Genomic DNA, 21507 nt, shown 5'->3' on the forward strand with positions numbered 1-21507 from the left:
TTTGAATATCATGCTTTCATTTTGCATGTATCTTCTCCTCTAATGGCGATGTCTTATTTCTGCCTGCCTGCTTTTCTTGTCTGAAGATTCCCAACAATTAGCAGCAATAGATCCTGTTCTTCTAGCTACTTTCGTTGTCTTGCTGTATGCCGACTCAGGCAGGTTATACTGGAGTAGAACAGACATGTTCCACAACAGCACTGCTCCACCTCCTGACCTGCCCAGCTCACAAACACGCACACAGGCTCACACAGATAACTGGCCATAAGCCAGGCACCTGTGATGGTCAACGTAGCTTTGTTTGGTTCAGAGGTTGTATTGATTTTTAGGTTCCAAGTCACAGGGCATTGGCAGCAAGCTGGCCCTTCACTGACAGAGAGAGAGAGAGAGAGAGAGAGAGAGAGAGACTTACTGTACAGCATAACTTTTTATACTACTTCACTGAGACACTGTGCTGCTTGAAAGCCTCTTATGAGTTTGTCGTCATCAAATACGTTTTTATTTGAACATTGTCCTGCTCCGTCGTAGTTTCATTTAGTAATTTCTTATCCCATTATGTCACCCCGCTTGACATCCTCCTTTTTTTCCTGTTTCCCCCTCATTGTAAGCAGTGATTAGAAGTTACCAGATGCCAAACAGTGCATCGATCTGGTCCACACGTCAACATCTGAAGAGGGTGTTGGCTGTTTTGACATGGGGAAGACCCATGCAAATGTCTCACATCTTGCAGTTTCATTGTATGTGTTTGTGTTGTTTGTGTTTTCTTGCATTATTTTTGTTTCAGTGCATCTCCCTCCAACTCATTTCCCCTTTGCTTTCTCCCTCCCTTTCTCTCTTCCACTCGCAGCCAATTATTGTCCCGCTTAATTACCAGTAACACAACAGTCCAGCCTGCTTCAACTATTCAGCGCTCCATTCCCCGATACCTGATTGAACTCAGCTAAATGGAAAAGTTGTGCTGGAGAAAACGCTTTAGTCACGCAGCATTTTGTTTCATTTCTTTTCTAATGTTTTTCTCACTGTCTGGTTACTTGAAGATAACAGACATTTGAATTTGTTTTTGGGATATTGTATAAAAAAAATAACAGGTTTTTGAAATGGGGAAAGGCAGCAAGACACGAAAGGAGAATTGTTCTCAGCTTGCACACATACACATCCACCACTATTGTTGGATCCATAAAGGCAATAAACCAATAGGAACATACACGTCTTCTGACCTTCAGCTCCAATTAGGTCCTGAGGAGAGATGGGTGAACTTTTCAACCTTTCGTCTTGTCTATTAATACTCCAAAGGGGTTGGTGTGAAGACAGGGGGATCGGCAAGTCAATAGTCAAGCTCACCGTGGTGCAAAAGCACACGATTCTGTTTCAGTGGTAGCATTTTCAAAGTTTGTTGACATCTCTGATAGTCCATCATGGAACTTTCACACCTGCATTTTTTGGAGCAGGGGGTTCCAAAATAGGGAGCCTTTCCCCGCTGTGCCCAGTTCATTTGGGTGAACAAAGCAATTGTTCTCTGATTGCGCAACAAAACAAGCGAGATCGCCTAGAAGGGGTGGATCTCTACTCGCTTCCAATCCAACCCTGGAGTGGTTCGTTTGCAGTGAAAATGGAATTATCCCCACAAATTATACGAATAACGGTTTGCTCATTCACACTCCATCAGCTATGTGAGGCGGCATTTATGGTTTACTGGAAAGAAGAGAGTAATGTGACCGTTTTTGCATTTAAGGTTCGAGGAAAGGCTTCGCGGGTTCAACAAAACACGACTTCCCACAGGGAAAACTCTACACATAGGGAACATGAGTGTGATGCAATGGTGAAAGGACAGGTCTGCGTTTGTTTCCGTTGGTGTTTTTGCGTTTTATAATATTGCATTGAACATAAAACGACCCAAAGGAGAAACCCAACAATGTATATTTTTTTATCGCAACAAAGCAATCGGCTACAGATGTGAAAGCACCCTCAGTTCCATTTTCATTCTCCCCAAGTTGATTGAAGACCAAAGACAGAAAATGATGGAAATATAACATTATAAAAAACCAAGGTGGATTGTCTATTGTCCTATAAAAAAATGTGAACACACTAGAGAACACGCATTGTAATATAATGGAAATGCTGCTCTCTTAAAGTTGTTGGACACTGTGGAATTTACGTTGTTGGTTTTTGTGTGACCAATGATAAACTCATATTCTGTCACACATTTGTTGCACTGACATGCGATGACATGAATACATTTCCCACAAATTGCTTTTTTTCATGTTAACAGTTGACTTTTCAGGAAAAAAAGAACAATCCCAAAGTAGCTATCAACCTTTTGTAGATTTGGAAAAAAAATGATCATTCCAGAAAACAGATAGGTTGAGTGTGATTTTGAATGTTATGAGCATCCCCAGTAATCAGACCCAGTAATGCTGGAACAGCCATACCTTGATCTCTGGCCAGTAGTTCTTCAGGATTGTCCTGACTGTGAGGGCATTGATTGATTTTGCTGGTAAATACGTAGGTCACTACACCTGCACTCCATCAGGCAGGGGTCAATCACAGCCCAATGGGGAAATGATGATAGGACAGAGTTGTGCTGTGTGTGTGTGTGTGTGTGTGTGTGTGTGTATGTGTGTGTGTGTGTGTGTGTGTGTGTGTGTGTGTGTGTGTGTGTGAGAGTGTGTGTGTGTGCGTGCGTGTGTGTGTGTGTGTGTGTGTGTGTGTGTGTGTGTGTGTGTGTGTGTGTGTGTTTCAGCCAAATTGTGTGTTGGGGTATCAAGTATGCTATCAGAGTCCTCAAGTCATTGATTGCTAGCCAGTGTCAAAACACTGTCATTGATTCTTTGCCAGGTCACAGAGGAAACTCATGACTCAGCAAGGACTCTTAGGTTACCTATTGGTGCACATGTACCAAATACGCACACAATATGCACTCTACCGCCTGACAGATATATGATGACCATGCATTAGACATGACAACATGCCAAGTATACGGCAAAACTAGAACTATCCAGTTGGACAGTTGAGTTCATTTAATTTGGAGCAGTTTTAAGCCAACATAGGCAAACCTTCCCAATAATTGATGCTGGGTGTGCCTACAGCTGTTAAAGTCCCCTGTTGCAAAAATAAATTGTTGCTTCTCACATTTGGACTGGTATGGTTTCATGCTGCACTAGAATCAGTTATGTTTAGAATCGTTATCAGGGAGACAAAGGCCTTCTTCTGGAGTCAGACCTGGGCAGACACACCATGACTATATGGTCCACAGAGGTTAGCCAGGAGAGGACTTTTTCTATTTTGCATTTTGTACATTTTGTCCAGAGCCTCTCTAAAATAAAGAGGAAGGGATGTTCTCCAGTTGGCTGTCACAGGCAGGCACTAATGCACCCGTCAAACTTGCACACTGTCATTCAAACATTTATAACGCTCCCACATTGGCAAGGCCACACCCAAGGCCACCCTAGCCCCAGAGTTTGTGCTAAGGGGAATTTGTTTTTCAAACATATGGTTGTCAACACTGAGCTATGCCATTATTGGCTAAGTGTATCAGATTTTCAGATTTTAAATTGGGAGTCTGAGTAGTGAAAAAAAGAGACAAGTGGGGTGCCACGGTCACAGCCTGGACCCATGGGGTCCCTGTTCAAAAAGCAGGTGACCTGAAGATGGAGGAAAGGGTCTCTCACAGCTAGCTAAGCTGCTATTTTAATTGGCCTGCATGAATATTTAATGAAATCAAGATGGACTTGAATCATACTTTTAAACTGCTATGAGAAAAAGACAGTGGCATGGCATGAAAGGACTCGGTGCGTGTCTACATGACCATATGCATACAGCGTGTGTGTGTGTGTGTGTGTGTGTGTGTGTGTGTGTGTGTGTGTGTGTGTGTGTGTGTGTGTGTGTGTGTGTGTGTGTGTGTGTGTGTGTGTGTGTGTGTGTGTGTGTGTGTGTGTGACTGCATGCTTGCATATTTATGGGTGGGCTTCAACTTCATGTGCTATCTGTACATACAGTCCAGTGTGCATGCTATCAGATTCCTGCAGTCCACAGTGTAGACAGGACTCTATTTCCTGTGCAGGTGGCCGTGGTTGTCCTTTCCCTCCGCTCAAGAGGAAGCTGCTCTCTGCTCTCAGAAGGAATAAATCTTTTATTTGGTTTGTTGTATTTTTAACCAGGGCTCCTGGTCACGCAACAAAGGCCTGCTCTCTCTCCCCTCTGCTCCCATGTTCTCTCTCCCTCTCTTAGGTTCACATCAACTGACACTGTCATGCAAGCGGGGACACGATACCATCTACACTAGCTATTGTCCATTTTTCCTACAGACTGATTTTGTTTCACTTGTATTGATTTTTCACTCTTCTTGCAAGTCCAAAATATGTTCATCTGTAGGTCTAATCTGTATACTGCATTCTTTCTTTTCTTTTCTTACATATATTTATTAAAGATATAATTGAATCCATATGAACATTTGCATATTTTTAACCTTTGTGGTTATAGGAAGCCTTAGATCCTGAACACCTGTGTTCTTATGACATTACAATGTGCTTCATCTAAGTCAGCCATTCAGCCACACCCAACCATAACCTGAAAAGCGTATTCCATTTGCTCAGTGGGGTGGGGTTTGAGCTGTGTGAGCCTACATGGAAGTGAAAGTAGAAGTTACTCAGATCAGATGGCAGATGAGGTGGTCAGCAGAGATGAGATGAGAGGACCAGAAGATGGAAGACGAGTGAGGCTGTTGAAAACGATTCCACGCTCACAACCCCATCAACCATAGACCATTGACCCTGGAGAAATGATAGGGGGATGTTTCTGTGTGAGTTCGATTATGGTTCACAGAGAACAGCAGTACAGACTGCATGCACACGCTTGTTTATTGTATGTTACCTCATCAGGAGAGCAGGAACGCTAAAAAACAGGATCACAGCGCAAAGCAATTATGAATGCGCTTTGAAAACTGTAATGCCACATGGCACATTTAAAGAAAAATGCCTGTAAACCAACATACTCATATTACTCATACTCATTTCATAAAGCAGCTATAATCATGACAACATTAACATGTCAACTTGTATGTGCACGGACTTGCTCATAATGAAGAATACCGAGAGAACAACCGTCCAACTCTGGAGAGTTTTAATAGCTGTCCATCACCAAAAAGCAGAGAGTTGGCGACTAGCTGGTGAACATAGTGGAGCATTAAGTGGTTAAGAGACAGATATTTCCTAGCGAAAGCTGGTGGAGAACCAAACAGCGCTCAAAGCAGAGTAAATATTGGACTCACATTAGTGGTTGACCAGACACACGACTCCAATGAATGCTAATGTTGTTAATGTACCGTATCTGCTGTGTGTGTAAGCAGTCATATCAACTTAAGAGGTATAATGTGTCAATGTTGTTTACAATTCAAAAACAAAACAAAAAAATCTGTTTCAATGTTGGATTCAGTCAAAACGTTGAACTAGATCATGATGCTAGTGGCCAATACCATTCATGTAAAATGACTTAATAATACTACCACGTCTACTAGTGATAATATTAATAATCATCATCATAATATTGCATTTTGCATGAGAGAGTGAAAAAAACCTTCCCACACGATATATTTCCCTGCTTATGGAGGTTCACATGGATAGTATTCTCATCCAACAGCTACATCACATTCATTCTTCAAGAAGCAAAACCAAGTAGTTGGATGGTGGCTGTGGCCGTGTAATTTAGTCATATTGGCTTTAAATTAATTTGAAATGAGCTACAAAATAAAAGGCAAGGATTTAAGTGACTCGCCCCTCCCCTCCCCTCATGGCTCCTCTGAGTCTTCTCCCCTTCGACTTCCTCTCTCTCTCTCTTTTCTGTGTGATAACAATCTGCAAATATGAAAAGTAAATTCTGGAGGAAATGTTGGCAAATGGGTTTTGGGAAGATTGCGCATGCATATTTAATTTAGTCATAAAGTAGGGGTTTAGTACTGTAATGGCTTTTCCACTGCTGTCACTCCATTTGACCCCCCCTCCCAAATTAGGATGGTGGCACAGTCTGCTATCTGGTCTGCTGATTAGTTCTGTTAATGACCGTATTTATCCTGATTAAAACATTATAGATCTTTTTAGAGGGGTGGGTTGTCAGGCTCATCTCAGAAGACTATGTATTATGTAGCCTACGAATTTTTTTTTAGTTATTTTCAAGAGAGGTTAATAGAAAAACTAATTACAAGATACTCCGATAAATATATTTGTAGGAGGAACTGAGTAGTTTGTCCTTCAGTCAAAATATGAATTTGACATTGGTTTGAGGTCTCTGTATAATTGCAGAGGTAAAGAATCCAACTTTGCACCCCGCATAACACATCCAAGAATAGAAGCACTTATTTGGACTTCCTTATTTAGGTGACACGCCTAGACAAATACAACTGAATTATGCTCTCATATAACACTGTCGCTATTTAAGGTATTTTCTGGACTCCGGTACCTTGATCTGTATCAGTATTGTTTACCGCGCTGCCGGCCAGATTCCACGCTCACTGGCTTGACTACTGTGACAGCTGGAGTGGCCGTCACCTCTGGCTCCAAACTGCTTCACCGTTCTCTGACCTAATAACACTTTAACTGGCAGGTCCAGTCTAGATTCACCTGTGATAAACATCTGTGTCCCGGAGCCAGGCAAGTCTTTGCAAATAATGATTTAACCCTCATGGAGCTCTATACACATTTTGGCCTACTACTTTGTCAGGTCAGCCCAATTAGTATCTGATAAGCTGTGAACCAAAAAAAAACACTTTTTTTATGGCATACAAATACCAAAAGATACAGACAAACTGGTAATAAGTATAGAAGACTGAAATCAATAAATCAATCAATCATTTAGTCAATAATAAATACTTACTGCATTTGGTTTAGTCTGTTGGTTATTATGGTAGTGAGAGTGTAGTGGCCAGCCACTACTCTGCCATGGTGCTGGCGTCAACCAGGGTGTGATCCCTCAGCTCTTGGCTGTGTTTGATAAAGATTAATTCAATCCCATTTTCTGCCCTGAAATGCTTTTGCTAATGTAATTCTCTCTTTGTCAGATTCCCCGCTCTCTCTCTCTTTGTGTGTGTGTGTGTGTCTGTATGTCTCTTGCTCCCTCGTAACACTAAGCACCTTAGCCATTTTAAGGACTAAGGAAAGCACCAGGATGAGAGAGCAGTGGTAGCGTGTTGTAATTCTTTACCACAGATTCATTATCTGTGTATAAGTACTGGCAAGCTGAATGGTCCTGGATACATACCGCTGGTGTGCATCGGTGTTTGTGTGTGTGTGTGTGTGTGTGTGTGTGTGTGTGTGTGTGTGTGTGTGTGTGTGTGTGTGTGTGTGTGTGTGTGTGTGTGTGTGTGTGTGTGTGTGTGTGTGTGTGTGTGTGTGTGTCTGTGTGTGTGTGTGTGTGTGTCTGTGTGTGCGGGGGGAGGGTGGGGTTGTGATGTTGACAATTTTTAAATGCCTTTAGGTATATAACTTCCCTAGTCCTTGATATGTTCTGTGCACATATCTGTGTTATCCCAATCCCATACATCCACAGCCATTCATATAGCATATCTACTGTATTAAAGTCAGTCGACTCTAGTTTCACTTGCAGAGAACTGAAGAGCCAGTAGAGGGTGCTGCGCAATCCCATTGATAATTGAATCAATATCTCTGCTAATACATACTTCTATTTCCATAAGAGAAGGTGAAAGACATTTACAAAATAAATGAATAGGAGATATTTAAAGAAATAATGACAATGCATCGATGATGAAGTTTAAAAGATTTCCCTACAAACAATTGGGATTGCAAAATAAATCTCTTTATTATTTATGGACTCCTATGAAAGCTGCAGTGAGTACAGACGTGTACATTTTCCACTATGTTATTGATTCCTGCTGCAGCTCCATATCTGACTCACTATATAGAGAGAGTAAAATATGGATACTGGCCAGGCACAATTAAATAATTCACCGCACGACGTACAATACGTATCTTTAAAAACCCTAAGCTTTAGCCTCCCAAATTTTAGAGCATTTTCTGACTAAAACTACTTAGGACGCTACTTATGGATAGTTTTTCTGGTTTTAAATTTAAATGTAATTAAACATACAAACTTATTGTTCATGCATAAAAATGTTGATCATGCATGTTATTTTTTAATTTTGATAAAAATTAAAAGGGGCAGTCCACCAATTTTAGATGTCAAAGTCAATTTACTAGGCCTAAGGTCATCAAAGGTGTTAGGAGCTGGACCCACACTTGGAACAAAGTATAACTAAAGTCCCCCAAATTTATGAGAATGCAAAACTAAATCACTTGAGTACCTCTTTAACCTTAAATCCAGGAAGGACACCGAAGAATTCAGCTAATAACACACATCACGCCCTAACATAACCTACAAACGTATTTCTACTTTTTACCTTTAACTCTTTCTTGAGTACTTGTCGCTCACAAGAATATATTTTAGATGATAACAAATGAAAACCAATATTCTATATGTTGCAGTCTTCACGTTTACTAAAGCGTTGATTAACTGGTATTTGATGTTTTTAAAACGCAGTGCATCTGCTAAATACTAAAATAAGTGTAAAGTAGGCTATCATAGAGCTCCACTCTAGGCAGCACTGTGTGTGAGGAGAGAAGGACTCCAAGTATGCCGAGAGTCTCTTTGCTTATCCCTCTCAGCAACTGGTTAGTGTGGTGCTTGAATATTAATGGTCTTAAAAGCTGGCTTCGATTATGACCTAGCTATACTGTGCCACACACACACACACACACACACACACACACACACACACACACACACACACACACACACACACACACACACACACACACACACACACACACACACACACACACACACACACTGACCCTTGATCATTTCCTAGGATGTGAATATCTTTTTTTTATGGACTGATTGATGTGGAGAGCTGAGTTGTTGATTATTGCAGTGCTCAACATTCAAGTGTGTGTGTGTGTGTGTGTGTGTGTGTGTGTGTGTGTGTGTGAGGAGGGTTGGGGGGGGGGGGTCCTTCTCCTTAGCTGCTGGAGACATCAAGTGTAAAATTGCACACTCTTTCAAACAGACTTTATCAAAACCTGTGTGGTCGCACTTACACAGACACTCAAAGAGTATGTTGGGGAAACTAATTATAGTTATACAAGCTTGTAGTTTCTTCACATTGGTTGTTGAACCACACCAAGACTTACCTTGACAGAGGTACAGCTTCGTTAAGAAGGCAACTATTTTGTAAAAGTTTAGACATTAGATCTCTTCTGCGAATACCACAGTCAAATGTTCATGAAAAATAAGTAGAGTGGGTAAATTGAATATAATCAAGCTCTTGTCGTGTGGTAACCGAATCTTCCCCATACTGACAAAGACAAAGGCGAGGCTGGACAATTCAATGTTCCAAGTTTATTGCAGGAGTTTCCATCAGACAATAGAGAGGACTTGGTGGTAGCATGAGCAAGGAGAGCTGTCCCCCAAAGCTAGCTAGCCCACATCTGTGCGTAGTCTTATATCAAACCCTTGGCATGCTGGTACTCCTAAAATAGGCATATGGTTTCATATCACAGGTCCCAGCAACGGATGATGTATATCTATTAAAAGGTTGTTTTCGTCTCTCACAGTGACCTCTAACATTTAAAGGCCTTTGCTCAGCCACCTCTGGTATTAACCATTCAAAATCCACCACACTCTTGTAAAAGGTAAATCACTTGTACTACTGAGCATACCAAACCAACAAGGTTGATGTGAGACTCACCAAAAGACATTTTGCAAGACTGCACATATTATAGATAATTGATTTCAATGAGATGTGTCTAATTTCTTTCCTCTCTTTTCTTCCAGCAACAACGGCGTCTAGACGTGCTGACCATCACCAACTCTGGTAAGTCCCTAGATCTTGTGATTTCTTGTACTTCAACTCCACTCCACCACTGACATACAACTGCACTGTGATGCTACTACACAAACACAGAACTGCACAGCTGGGTAGTGGCAGCAGAAGCACAGATGACATGGTGCTTGTGCTGTGGAAAATCATGGTGTAAAAACACTGCTGACTTGACGACTGCTGGTCAGTTAGTTGAGCAACCGCTACGTGTGTAACGGGAACGGGATACTTTCTTATGATGTGAGATGAAAAGGCAAATATCATATGTATATTGCAGAGCATGTGCCTCCAAGCGTTTGCTCAGTACATGTGTAGGCTACATCTGTGTGAGAACAGGTTATATTGTACTCATTGTGGGATTGTTAAGAGATAAGCAAACAAGTCAGAACACTGTATACTGTATATGTATGTCCAAGTATACAATATATAATTATGAGGGTCGTTTTAATAATTCCTCTGTTAAAACACTCCCACTTCTCCTCTTGATGGATGTGATGGATGATATTTATAATAATATCATTCCTAGCATGAGATTTATTTCTATAATTACACATTTAATTTCATTACTGCATTCAGATCTTATTTTAACTCATGGTTAATAATTATAATTTGTATTTGTTTAATACTCTTTATTTCATGCCAGCCTCTGTGCCTTACCAGATCACAGTCTGTGTTTATAGGCTGTTTATTTTATTTTAGCTGCGCTTAGCAAATGTCCACAAGACTGGAAATAACTGAAGTACATTTGCATGACTGTAGGCACGTTTGAATGTCTCTAAAAGTGTTGTTTGTTTGTTTGTATATTTTTAAATGGAATTGCGTGTAGACTTTATGATACTTGTTCAAAGTAGCTAGAATAGTGTCCAATACGTACCTCAAAACTTGTTAAATGTTGCACCCTCATACAGGCATATGGTACTTCCATTGTAACTCAATGTGGAAACGTGTCAGAAAGTAGTTTCACTGTCAAAATTCTATGCCAGTCTCTTACTGTAGAGGCAGCTGTGAGACCGAGCGATCAAATGAGACGGAAAGCATGGAAAGCAAGGAGGAATGTTGAAAACCGGGGGAGGAGAGACAGATGGGGACAGCAAGGAGGATACAGAGGCCCATATGTTTAAAGTATCCAGATGATCTAATGTGCTTTGATTAGAATAATGCATATGTGAGGCTCATGGAGACCGGGTTAATTTAGCAGGTTTATGTTGCAGCTGTTCCTGGGCAGAGGCAACACTTGTCCCTGTCCGCCACCACTTGACAGAGGGCAACCAGAGAGAGAGAGAGAGAGACTGAGGGAGAGAGGGAGAGAGAGGGAGAGAAGGAGAGAGAGGCCAGGAAGTAGGGAGAGAAAGTGAGAAAGACGTTATAACAACACCTCTGAAGAAGACTGCAGGAAGTAGTCGAAACATGTCAAGGTACAAACTAATGAATACTAGTCTGTTTACATGAACATTCAAGTTAACACCTTTTATGGTCAAGTGAGCAAATCAAAGAGGGATGGTGTAGAGTATCACTGTCTTTCCGATGAATTTGTGAGGAACTGTCAAAGTCACATTCTCCAGTTCCTTCTGTCCTACCCAGGGTGTATCAATTCCGAGTTGATTTGATCTGCGATGCAGGTTTTCTTCAAGGGCACCATTCCCTCAGTCCTGACCCTTTCTCCCGGTACCTACCACATCACAATCAGCATAGCATCATGGTGCCACGACCATGTTTCCTGTCTGTTTGAGTGTTTGAAGGTGTACCTGTCTTTAGTCTCATTAGAGCCAACACTTTTTTTCCCCTGATGCTTTGAGTTTGGTAAACTCCAGGTGGGCTGTCAGATGTGTTTTACTCAGAACTGACTCTCTCAGCTTAGTGGAGTGCTGCACAGATGTTTGCTTTGCTGATGTTGCTGCCAGGTTCTCCCATCTCGAATAATAATACAAACAAAAAAATCTGAGTGTCTTAGATTGGTCACAGTGGATTTGAGGTCTTATCCCTGACAAAGGCTGTCATTACCCAGTTTCTGTATTCGACGGGGTGACCACTTCTCGGAGTGTTGGTGGTTCCAACCTATGTTGATTTCACCATGGCTCACAATCTCTCTGTGTCCTATTGTTATACTGTGTTTGGGACCTATAGTGTCAATGCCCACTATATTCACTTTATGTTGGATGGCTCAATATGACTTTGCATTTTAAGTTGATATGGGCAGATGCTGATAGCACTACCCCTCACTCACAAATCAACACTTCATACCTGTGAATACACCGCTCATTGTTATTGGCGTTCTGACTACATTTTCTTCGACAAGTAATTTAAATACATTTGTAGATGCATTGTACATATAAAAATTACAAGTCTGTGTAGGGCTTCATTGGTATCATGTCAAATGAAATTAAATCTCAATCAATACAATAATAGAAAAAAACAATATTGGTGAGCTGGTAAACAAATCACTCTGCACTACATGGTCTCTACAAGCTGGTAAATACAGTCAACTCTGTTCTATTGCTACAAAGTTGTAGAAGCTCCCTCCTACAGGGTTTAGTCTACACTCATGTAAGGGTTCTTCTAGATTGACTCAAATATAAAATAGCTTTTAAATTGTTTCTCACTTAAAGGCTTCTCCCTCTGACCGGCGTAGAGCTAAGTGTGCTGTGTGTAAATTATTGCAGGTCATTATACGAGGCTGTTGTTATGTGTGGCCTTGAAGGGAAAGTCTTATTATATTCTTAACTTGGCGGACATATTTTATCCCTCCCTGCTGCTTATTACTATTCAAAGTGGTGTAGGTGAGCGGACACACACACACACACACACACACACCCTTAACACTGTGAAGGTTATTATGATGGCGGTACGCAGCGCAGGTGAGGCTTTTAGATGAATGACTGATAGGGGAACACGGGCAGGACACCCTCTCCTTCTCCCTGCAGATTAAAAGTCTTTCCGCTCCGCTTGGCACTTCTCCCTCACCGCGGTCGGCTTAAGCATTTTCCCGTTAGCTACAGCTATTAGCGATCTTATTTTATCCCATTGCCTTTGTCCTCTGCCCTTTTCGGTGTTTGTATCAGTCCCTCCTTTTCTCTTATCCTTTCTCTCACCTCTGTTCATCTTTCTTCATAGCATGGTGGACAGCAGGGGGAATCTCAGGGTGTGAACAAACTAATAGGCTCCAAGTGGCTTCGTAACGTGCTGTGTGTGTGTGTGTGTGTGTGTGTATGTGTGTGGTGTGTGTGGTGTGTGTGTGTGTGTGTGTCTGTGTGTGTGTGTGTGTGTGTGTGTGTGTGTGTGTGTGTGTGTGTGTGTGTGTGTGTGTGTCTGTGTGTGTGTGTGTGTGTGTGTGTGTGTGAGAGAGAGAGAGAGAGAGAGCGAGATTTGATAAGGATTCTTCTTGGCCTCTCTCTCTTATGGTGTTCATTAGCCACTGAGGCATGATCCACACTTACTCACACATATGTTGTTGTATGTATATACTTTGCATTCAGCTCTTGATATATATACAGACACACACAGGTAGGAGAAGAAAAAAACTACAGCAAAACACACCGTCTCTCTTTACTCTTTCTTATTTCACACACACATGCACACTCACTCCCACACACACGGACCCACTCAAACCTCACACGGCACCTCTTTAATTGGACACTTGAGCAGCGCACGGCTGCATCTGGCTCCTGTTGAACACAACCTGACATTTCAGACGGCTGACCTTTCCAGCCCAGTCACAACTAAATAATGATTAGTCCTGGCAACTGTTCCACCACGGCGGCCAGGTACACATGCGTGCACACGAGCATGTACACAAAGACACACACACACACACACACACACACAGCAGCTAACATCACAAAAGAGAACAACAAAGGCACCCACATTGAAGGCTGTGTCTTTTGAAGGCTTTCACAGTGAGAGAAAAGGGGGCGCAGACATTGATTTGAGAGGCCGTTGTCATTCTTTTAGTTTATCGATTTGATTTGTCTTTTTCCATATCGGCAGTCAGCACCAAACAATGTGTTGTTCTAAATTATCAACTCTGTTTAGTTTATACTTTACCCTTTATGTGCTCTCAGCATTACATTGGAAGAAAAAGGTCAATCATATTCATGAGATCTTGGTAGATTTGAGAATGCGGTTGTGTGTGTGTGTGTGTGTGTGTGTGTGTGTGTGTGTGTGTCTAATGCGGTGAAGCAGCGTGGAGATAATAGGCAGTTCTCAGATATCTCCTCTCACTTTCTTCTTCTTCACTCTATCCCTTCTCTCTTTGTATCTCCATTTCCTTGCTGTTTCTGTCAGAACACAATAGAAATGTTCTTCATTAGAGCCTTCCTTTCTACAGATCTTTTTTGTGATTCCTGCCTTGCTCTCTTGAGACAAAACCACAGTATACTGTATATCCCTGAGGTCAGAGGTCACATTTTGCACAGCCAGCTACTCATATTCAAACGGCATATACTTGCATGAGCATATGTACAATATTAACTCAATTATCCAAAAGTATGGAGGTGATGGTCACAACTACTATTACCATTATCATGGTATGGGCATATTTATATTAATAATATCAATTTTTCTGATATGCAAATGTTTGCATAATAAGTTAGATATTGCCAAACGTGCATATTTAATCAAACATTTATGAAATAACAATGATTTGTTTATATTTAAAATAACAACAAAAAATGTTTAGTAATCAACTGAATTAATGATGATATCTAAGTTAAAAATCAAAATACCCTATTCACCTGCAGCGTCTTGCCTTAAATGGCAAATAGCTTATTTTTTTACTTTATTTTCTTTGTATTACACTCTGCAGCAAATTACATAGCCAACAGAACTGAAAATGTAGGTCGATTTTTGTGTATTGGTTGGTACAGTAAGTTTCTGTATAAGAGAAGTACATTTAACACAATACTGAAATTTTTGTATTTAGTGATTCAATATGTATAATCATGACTTGATGGAATGTGCAGTGTGCTGGAGTAATCCCTTACCATGCAGCAAATATGTTAAGCAGCTACAATATGACCTGAAAATCCTGCTAAACAGCCATGATTTGGTTCTCAAGTTATTACTTTATCAACTTAAAATGGGCTACAACTGACGAATGAAACGGTGAAATGAACCATTTCCAATCTATTCCACACGTTCACCACTAAAGTAAACTGTAGAAAATGAGGGTTCATACCAGGATGGCACTTACAGTTGCTCAAATTGCCAAGAGGAGCAAGCAACAGTTAATAAAACAAACACACCATTACGAAAATAAGGAGCCGTGGAAATTGGTTTGGCTGTTGAAAGCTAGTTATTGCAGAAAGCTCAGCCACCGGCAACAAGTTTGTTGTCTCCCTGCTAAGCTTATTACGGGCAACTCAAACAAGACATGCATTAGCCTCATAACTGAAATAAAATCAAAAAGTTAACTTTGTGGGAGGAAAACTAATACCGAAGTTGAATTACCTTTTTGCTCGCAACATTAAAAGGAAGACATTTTTTGTTTGTTTATGTGCAGGCAGATATGGTTTTAGACTCCAATGAGCCTTTTTCTTATGAAGTAACACCATTAATAGTGTATTTTTATTTTATATACAGAAAACGGAGATTACTTTGAATTAAATTGTATGCAGTATGAAAAGGGAGGTCAGCAGAGTTTACTCTAATTTTAACAATGCACCAGTCTCAGCTTTAACAGTAAATAGCTTCCATTTCTTCAGATGAAAGTCACTGGGCATCCACCCAACCAATACATTTATATACAGTATCATACTAATAGCATTGTTGTGATGGTGCTATTGTCTTAACTACGAAGTATTTCTCTTGCATGGAGCTCTATCATATTGCTATAGTTAAAGTTTCGCTTATCTCTGCCTCTAGATTCTATGCTTGCTTCATGAAACACAGGGGAATGTTTCAACTCTTTGTGGCTGCACCGTTACTGTTGGACTTTAAAGAAAGGCTCGTTTGTGTCAGAACATTAATCTTTCTTTCTTGCAGATTAATGAAAGTGAACCCTTCACGTGTTCCGTTTTGTTTAGGGTTTCACTGCACACACTTTCATCAGCCAATCTTTATCTGCCAGACCTACACCCTCTTTGAGTCAATGTGGAACATAGGGAACCGACAGTATTAGGCCCTCACTTCATCCTTATTCAGTTGCTGTTGTGTGTGTGTTTGTGTGTGTGCGCACCCGTCTTTAGCGCTCTTTAGCCATGCTCACTGGATTTCTCTGAGATGCTAACTATGACCTTGTCACGTTTAAACTCCATGTTCTTTTTAAATTGGTCTGCAGTGCACCTGGCCTCTTGCAAATAAATTTACCCTTTTCATTGAGTGATCTTTGAGACAGTGGTTTCTATCCAGTCTGTGTTGATCCAGCGAAGGTGGGAAGACATCTGACCTGCTGCTTGCTGTGTTAAACCGTGCATACCAGAGCTGATGGAGATCTCTGGGTGACTCCATCACAGCATGGTTGACTGGGTTTCAGGTATGGAGAGCTTCATATATTTGTTTCTCAGTGGTGTTAAGACTTTGCACCTTGAGGGAGGGATGGAAGGAAGAAGAAAGAGAAAAAACAAAGGAGAACATTATTTAATGAAAATATTATCCGGCTTTTGTGTAAATGAGCAGCTGTGAAAACAACACTTCCTATTATTGCCCTAATTATATCCTTTCTCTGTGCATTTGCATATTTTATCTGCCTCCTCTTCATTATTGGAGACTATAGCTTCCATTTTGATGTGGTTAAAAAAACACACATAAAACAAACAAAGAAGGAGATGAAAGCTGGGAGGGAAGGAGGGGAGGCAGAGGGGCGCGCCGGCCGCTTCATATTGAGTATTTTCCAGTTGATTTTCTTGAAGGCCTTCTCAGCAGCGTAGCTAAATGAGCAGCAGCATGCTAATGAATGGAGAATGAGTGTGATAATTTGCCAGACAGAGAAAATAGGACTGTGAGAGATAGAGAGCCAGAAGGAAGGGGGAGACGGGGGCAGCACAATATTGAAAATAATTTGGAAATAATTGTCATCAGACAATTATTAAAAACCTGTCCCTAGCGTATATGCCTGAAGGTTCTTTTTTTTTGTCAAGCCTCTATATCACTAATGCGTAGAGTAAATATTCCCTGTGTCGAAAATACGGTAATTTCACGCACTGTACACACAGTCAGCCATGTGTTTTATGTTTTCACATGCAGAGAGGGAGAGAGGGGGGGGGATAGGGAGAGAGTGTTAAACTCAGAGGACAGTAAATGACAACAGAGAAGCATTCGACTCTGTCTGTCCTCTTTCTAAAAGGGCGATGTGACGAAGGCGGTAAACAGGCTGTGGTCTCTGAGATTATTTCTTTGTCACCAGCAGAGCCACCAGTGTTGCTGAGCACTGCTGTGGAGCAAATCCTCCTAGAGAGGACTGATTGCATTTTTGTTCCAGGGAGCCTTTTGTGTTAGCAGCATAGGGACTAGATAATAGAGGTTGATGCCACTCCGTCTCTGTGTTATGGCTGCCGAATTGAGTTTTTGGACTCTGTGTGTGTGTGTGTGTGTGTGTGTGTGTGTGCGTGTGCGTGCGTGTGTGCGTGCGTGCGTGCGTGTGTATGTATGGGGCCTGGACATTGTTATTCACAACCAAAAGCATATGTTTGCTTCAGAGTATGACGCTAAATATCAGAGCATCTGGGTGATCTCCTAACAATATAAATACATGTTACTAACGGTAAGGCTTTATAGCAACAGATGAATTGTTAATAGGATAACCTGTCAACCTTCTGAATAGTTCATTGGAGAAAAGGCCGTGCAGGGACACATACGTTGCCAGGAGATACCCCCCAGCTGCCACGGTCAAGGTCATTATCAGCTTTTTCTCAACCCGTGCCTCAGTCGCTCTGTCAGATCTACACGTAGAGTACGTATGGCCCAATGGGTGTGTATGTGGAGTACTGAGTGTAAAAAAAAATAAGACACTTATGTATTATTGATTTCCATGAGGGAAATTCTACTTTTAATTGCCCTGCAGGTCAGCCTGAAAGGTTCAGCTCAACGGCAGCCTCGGTCTTTCTCCGGGAAGACTTCGGCAAAGCAGCAGACGCTTGAACCCAACTTCTTCTGTCAGTTCAGGAAAAATTCTCCTAGTCATTACGCCACCGTGCTGTCCTGTGTGCGTGAGTGAGTGACTTTGCAACGACCCCAAGGAGCACACACTCAACAGAAATGTTCAGCGAAGTGTCAATTGTTTTGAGCTGTGCACGTTTTTTAAAAGTCATACAAGATTTCCGGATTCAGATTTTTTTTTTCCGAAACAGAGAATACGGTCTCAAATAATAGTTTGAGAAATATCAGCCCTTTAGCACAATTATAGGTGCCTACGTATTTTATCAACACTATTTTGCCACCTCTGCAGATGCAAGTCATTTGAAATCCCCCTGTGTACTGGGTCTTTTAGTGGCGGCTCAGCTCAGTAAGAACAGAAGTGGACTCTTGTCAGGATGTGTGTCCCCCAGTCCCTGCAGCAAGTGATTGCCGGATTGGTCTTGACTGTTTACTCCCCCACAGAGCTAAATGTGTCTCAGTCCCAGAGACGGACCGTGTCTCCCATTGTCACATCAGCAGGCATCCTGCATCCGCATGGCAGAGGAAGATGCACGACACGCAACATACTTTTTCACGGTCAGCGTTTGTACGTCCTGGCCGAAGATGGCTCCTGAGATATTGTGTTTTTCTTCACTTTTCCGTCTTTTCCACAGGGAGATGGCAGAGGGATGTGAAACTAGTTAGACTTGATTGCACACAAATCTATATTATTTCCCCCACAGATTTAAATAAGTTTGGGTCAGCGTTGTTTTTCGCTTAAACAGATGAAAACTGTGGTTGTGTTTTGTTCACTGGAGGTTTGATCTGCTCGCTAAGATGAAAAGAAGATTTTTAGGATATGAATAAAAACATGAAATAGAATGAGATACAAGGGTAAAAAAAGGCTCTGTGGCACAAGCACATTTTATTGTACTTTGGAGACGCACAACTCTTCCGACAGAAAGTAAAACAAGGGGTTATAAAAGAGCAGCAAGTAATGGCGAATAAATAAACTAATAGGCCGACTGCTGGGTTTTGATGTGCTTTGACACAAAAAAATTGACAGCTGCGCCAACACTTTGTATTAAGCTCCCGAATCAATCTTAACCTCCTCCAAGTGTACAGTAAGCTGCGGGGAAATATTTCTGTGGAGGGATTTGCGATCTGTGACCTTGCCTGTCCTTGACTATAGTGTGTGTGTTTGTGATGGTTTGTGTGTTTCTTTATTTGTTTGTTTGTGTGTGTGTGGGTGCATAGGTGGGGGTCTGTGTCTGGCTAGTCGGTGGTTAAGCAAAGGCTGCTAGTTGTCAAAGTGCTTTGACCCCCCATACATACATTCAGAAGCAGACAGGGGGCTGTTTATTTTTTATCTGTCCATTTGTCAATGGGAACTCGTTATGATTTTGAGCGTTGACACCGCAATGATGACGTGTGCACCCGCAGTCTAATTCCATCATCAGCATCATTACTGCTATTATCCCGTGTCTCCCTTTAATGCAGGCTAATGGATGACCAATAAAGATAGATGAGCCTGGCAGTGTGGAGCTAATAGGCAGGACATGCTGTCTGGCTCCTGTCCTGGCTCTAGTCTTTACCTGATCAACTGCCCCTCATAGATGGAAACACAGCTTAAATATTATCTCACGTTATTCCTCTAGCTTTAATGAATCACTGTATTTTCAGCTAATTAGCATAACAGTTTACGACAACAGCCGAGCTGATATTGGGTGCTCGAGAAAGTTTTTTTTTAAAGAGAGAGATTGGATTCATTAAATAAATTGCAGCTGTGCTTTTAATTCTCATGATGATGAAAAGTCATGCGCAACAATAGGCACCCAGCATTTAACGGATATTTAATGTGTTATAATTCCATTTTGGAAATGGAAAGGTCAGTTTAGACTTAACTGTATAGTGGCGCCACCCCCTCTTATCTGTAATGACATGTTTATAGTCCTTTATAACTATGTATGTGTGCGTGCAACGGAAAAAGAGAGTCCTTTCTGTGCAGTGTGAACACTGTAATACAAGGGTCTGAGAGGTGCCAATCAAGCACAGTCTTTTAACACCCAAATAGTCTTGAGAAGGAGTTTAATGAGGCATATGTGAAACCACCTGTGTGGCTGGAGCATGAATATGTAATGTCTCAAATATATTTTCTATTCTTAATAAGTATTAATATACTATAAGCCCTCATTGCATAGGTATAGAGTATACTGCATACTTATATATATATATTACACAAAATGTACACAAAAGATTGTGTTCATTCAAGCACTGTGACCTGGATGAAGCTGAACAAGATAATTCAGTGGTGCAGTGGAGCGTACGGAGGAATAATTAAAGTGACACTTACAGTAGCATAAAAAAGAGCTGTTCAGAAATATAATCAAAGCAAAATCACATTTTGTAAAAAAAAAAATATAGGGGAGAGTGGCCTAAGTTGTGCATTTTGGAAGTTGTGCCACCCCTTGTTTCTAGAAAACCATGGAAGAAATTGGAAATGTGACCACATATTTAAGAAGAGCCATCCATTTGACTCATCCTGTAAAGAAGGGAGACACAAGGAATAAGATATAATCACATTTAAGCTAAAAAAACTGTGTTTTGCCTTTCAAAGTAAAATTTCCATGATCAAGGTTTTTTGATTATTGTGTCTGAACACTTATAGACACGTTTGAAAACATTTGACACATGTTTTAGTGCTTTAGTATGCTACATTTTGAGTCTATACAGTTAGCACGATGTCAGCCCTAAACTGCTGCATCATGCCTATTATCCAAAACTCTGGGGTTGGGGTGATTTGTGCCAAAGGGCCTAGGTGAGTTATAAGTAAGTAAGTAAGTAAAATGTATTTATAAAAGCACATTTATGACAGTTTGCACTGTCCATTAGTGCATTCAGTAGATAAACAATGAAGGTAAAATAACAATAACCAAAATAAAAGACGTAAAGCCCATACATCCACATAAACACAGATAGTAGTGCAGAGGTAAGATAGTTAATGGGGAGGAAACACCAGGGTGTACATATGGGTTTTGAGCCTTGATTTAAAGGCAGAAATGTAGAGGGAATCACATTTGTCAGTTGGCAGTTGGTTCCACAAGCACGGAGCAACTAGTGCAAAGTACATTTCTGAGAGTTGTGCCAGTGGCATGGCTGTATACGCTGGTCACCAAAAGAAAGTGATTGTCTACAGTAGCTCAGAAGAGAGTGACATCTCAATTCCACTTAACGACACCACTGATGAGAGTTCAGATGGCCAGAAAGATGATGATGGTGACTTTGTCATTGTGAGCTTTGCAGGTAAAACCATTAGATCTGCTTGGCCTTGTTTAAGAAAATTGTCCTTCAATCTTTGTCAACTATTTACTTTATTTACTTTAAATACACCTTAAATAAGTGATTGTCTCATGGATTTGTCTTGCTTTACAGTTTATGAGATATATATCAATGGCACAATTCACCCCATGGTATTCTCTCCAACCGCACAACTTACACCACACCGGGGGCAAGTTGTGCAACAAGACAACTTTTTTTCCGAAAGCTATATTTCTTCAACAGTTTATTCCAGA

The 21507-nt window shown here is 41.1% G+C and overlaps 1 protein-coding gene across 1 annotated transcript in view; it reads left to right on the plus strand.

The window, feature by feature from the left end:
• Window positions 1-21507, plus strand: part of agbl4 (AGBL carboxypeptidase 4) — a gene marked incomplete at its 5' end in the record, with an annotated part of 291765 nt that overhangs the window by 178087 nt on the left and 92171 nt on the right. Inside the window, one exon of the mRNA XM_080032655.1 lies at window positions 9841-9880. Within this exon, the coding sequence (XP_079888781.1) occupies window positions 9841-9880 (40 nt within the window). The remainder of the gene's footprint in view (window positions 1-9840; window positions 9881-21507) is intronic.

This window comes from Ammodytes marinus (assembly GCF_949987685.1).
Source record: "Ammodytes marinus genome assembly, chromosome: 8".
Classification (NCBI taxonomy): Eukaryota; Metazoa; Chordata; class Actinopteri; order Uranoscopiformes; family Ammodytidae; genus Ammodytes; species Ammodytes marinus.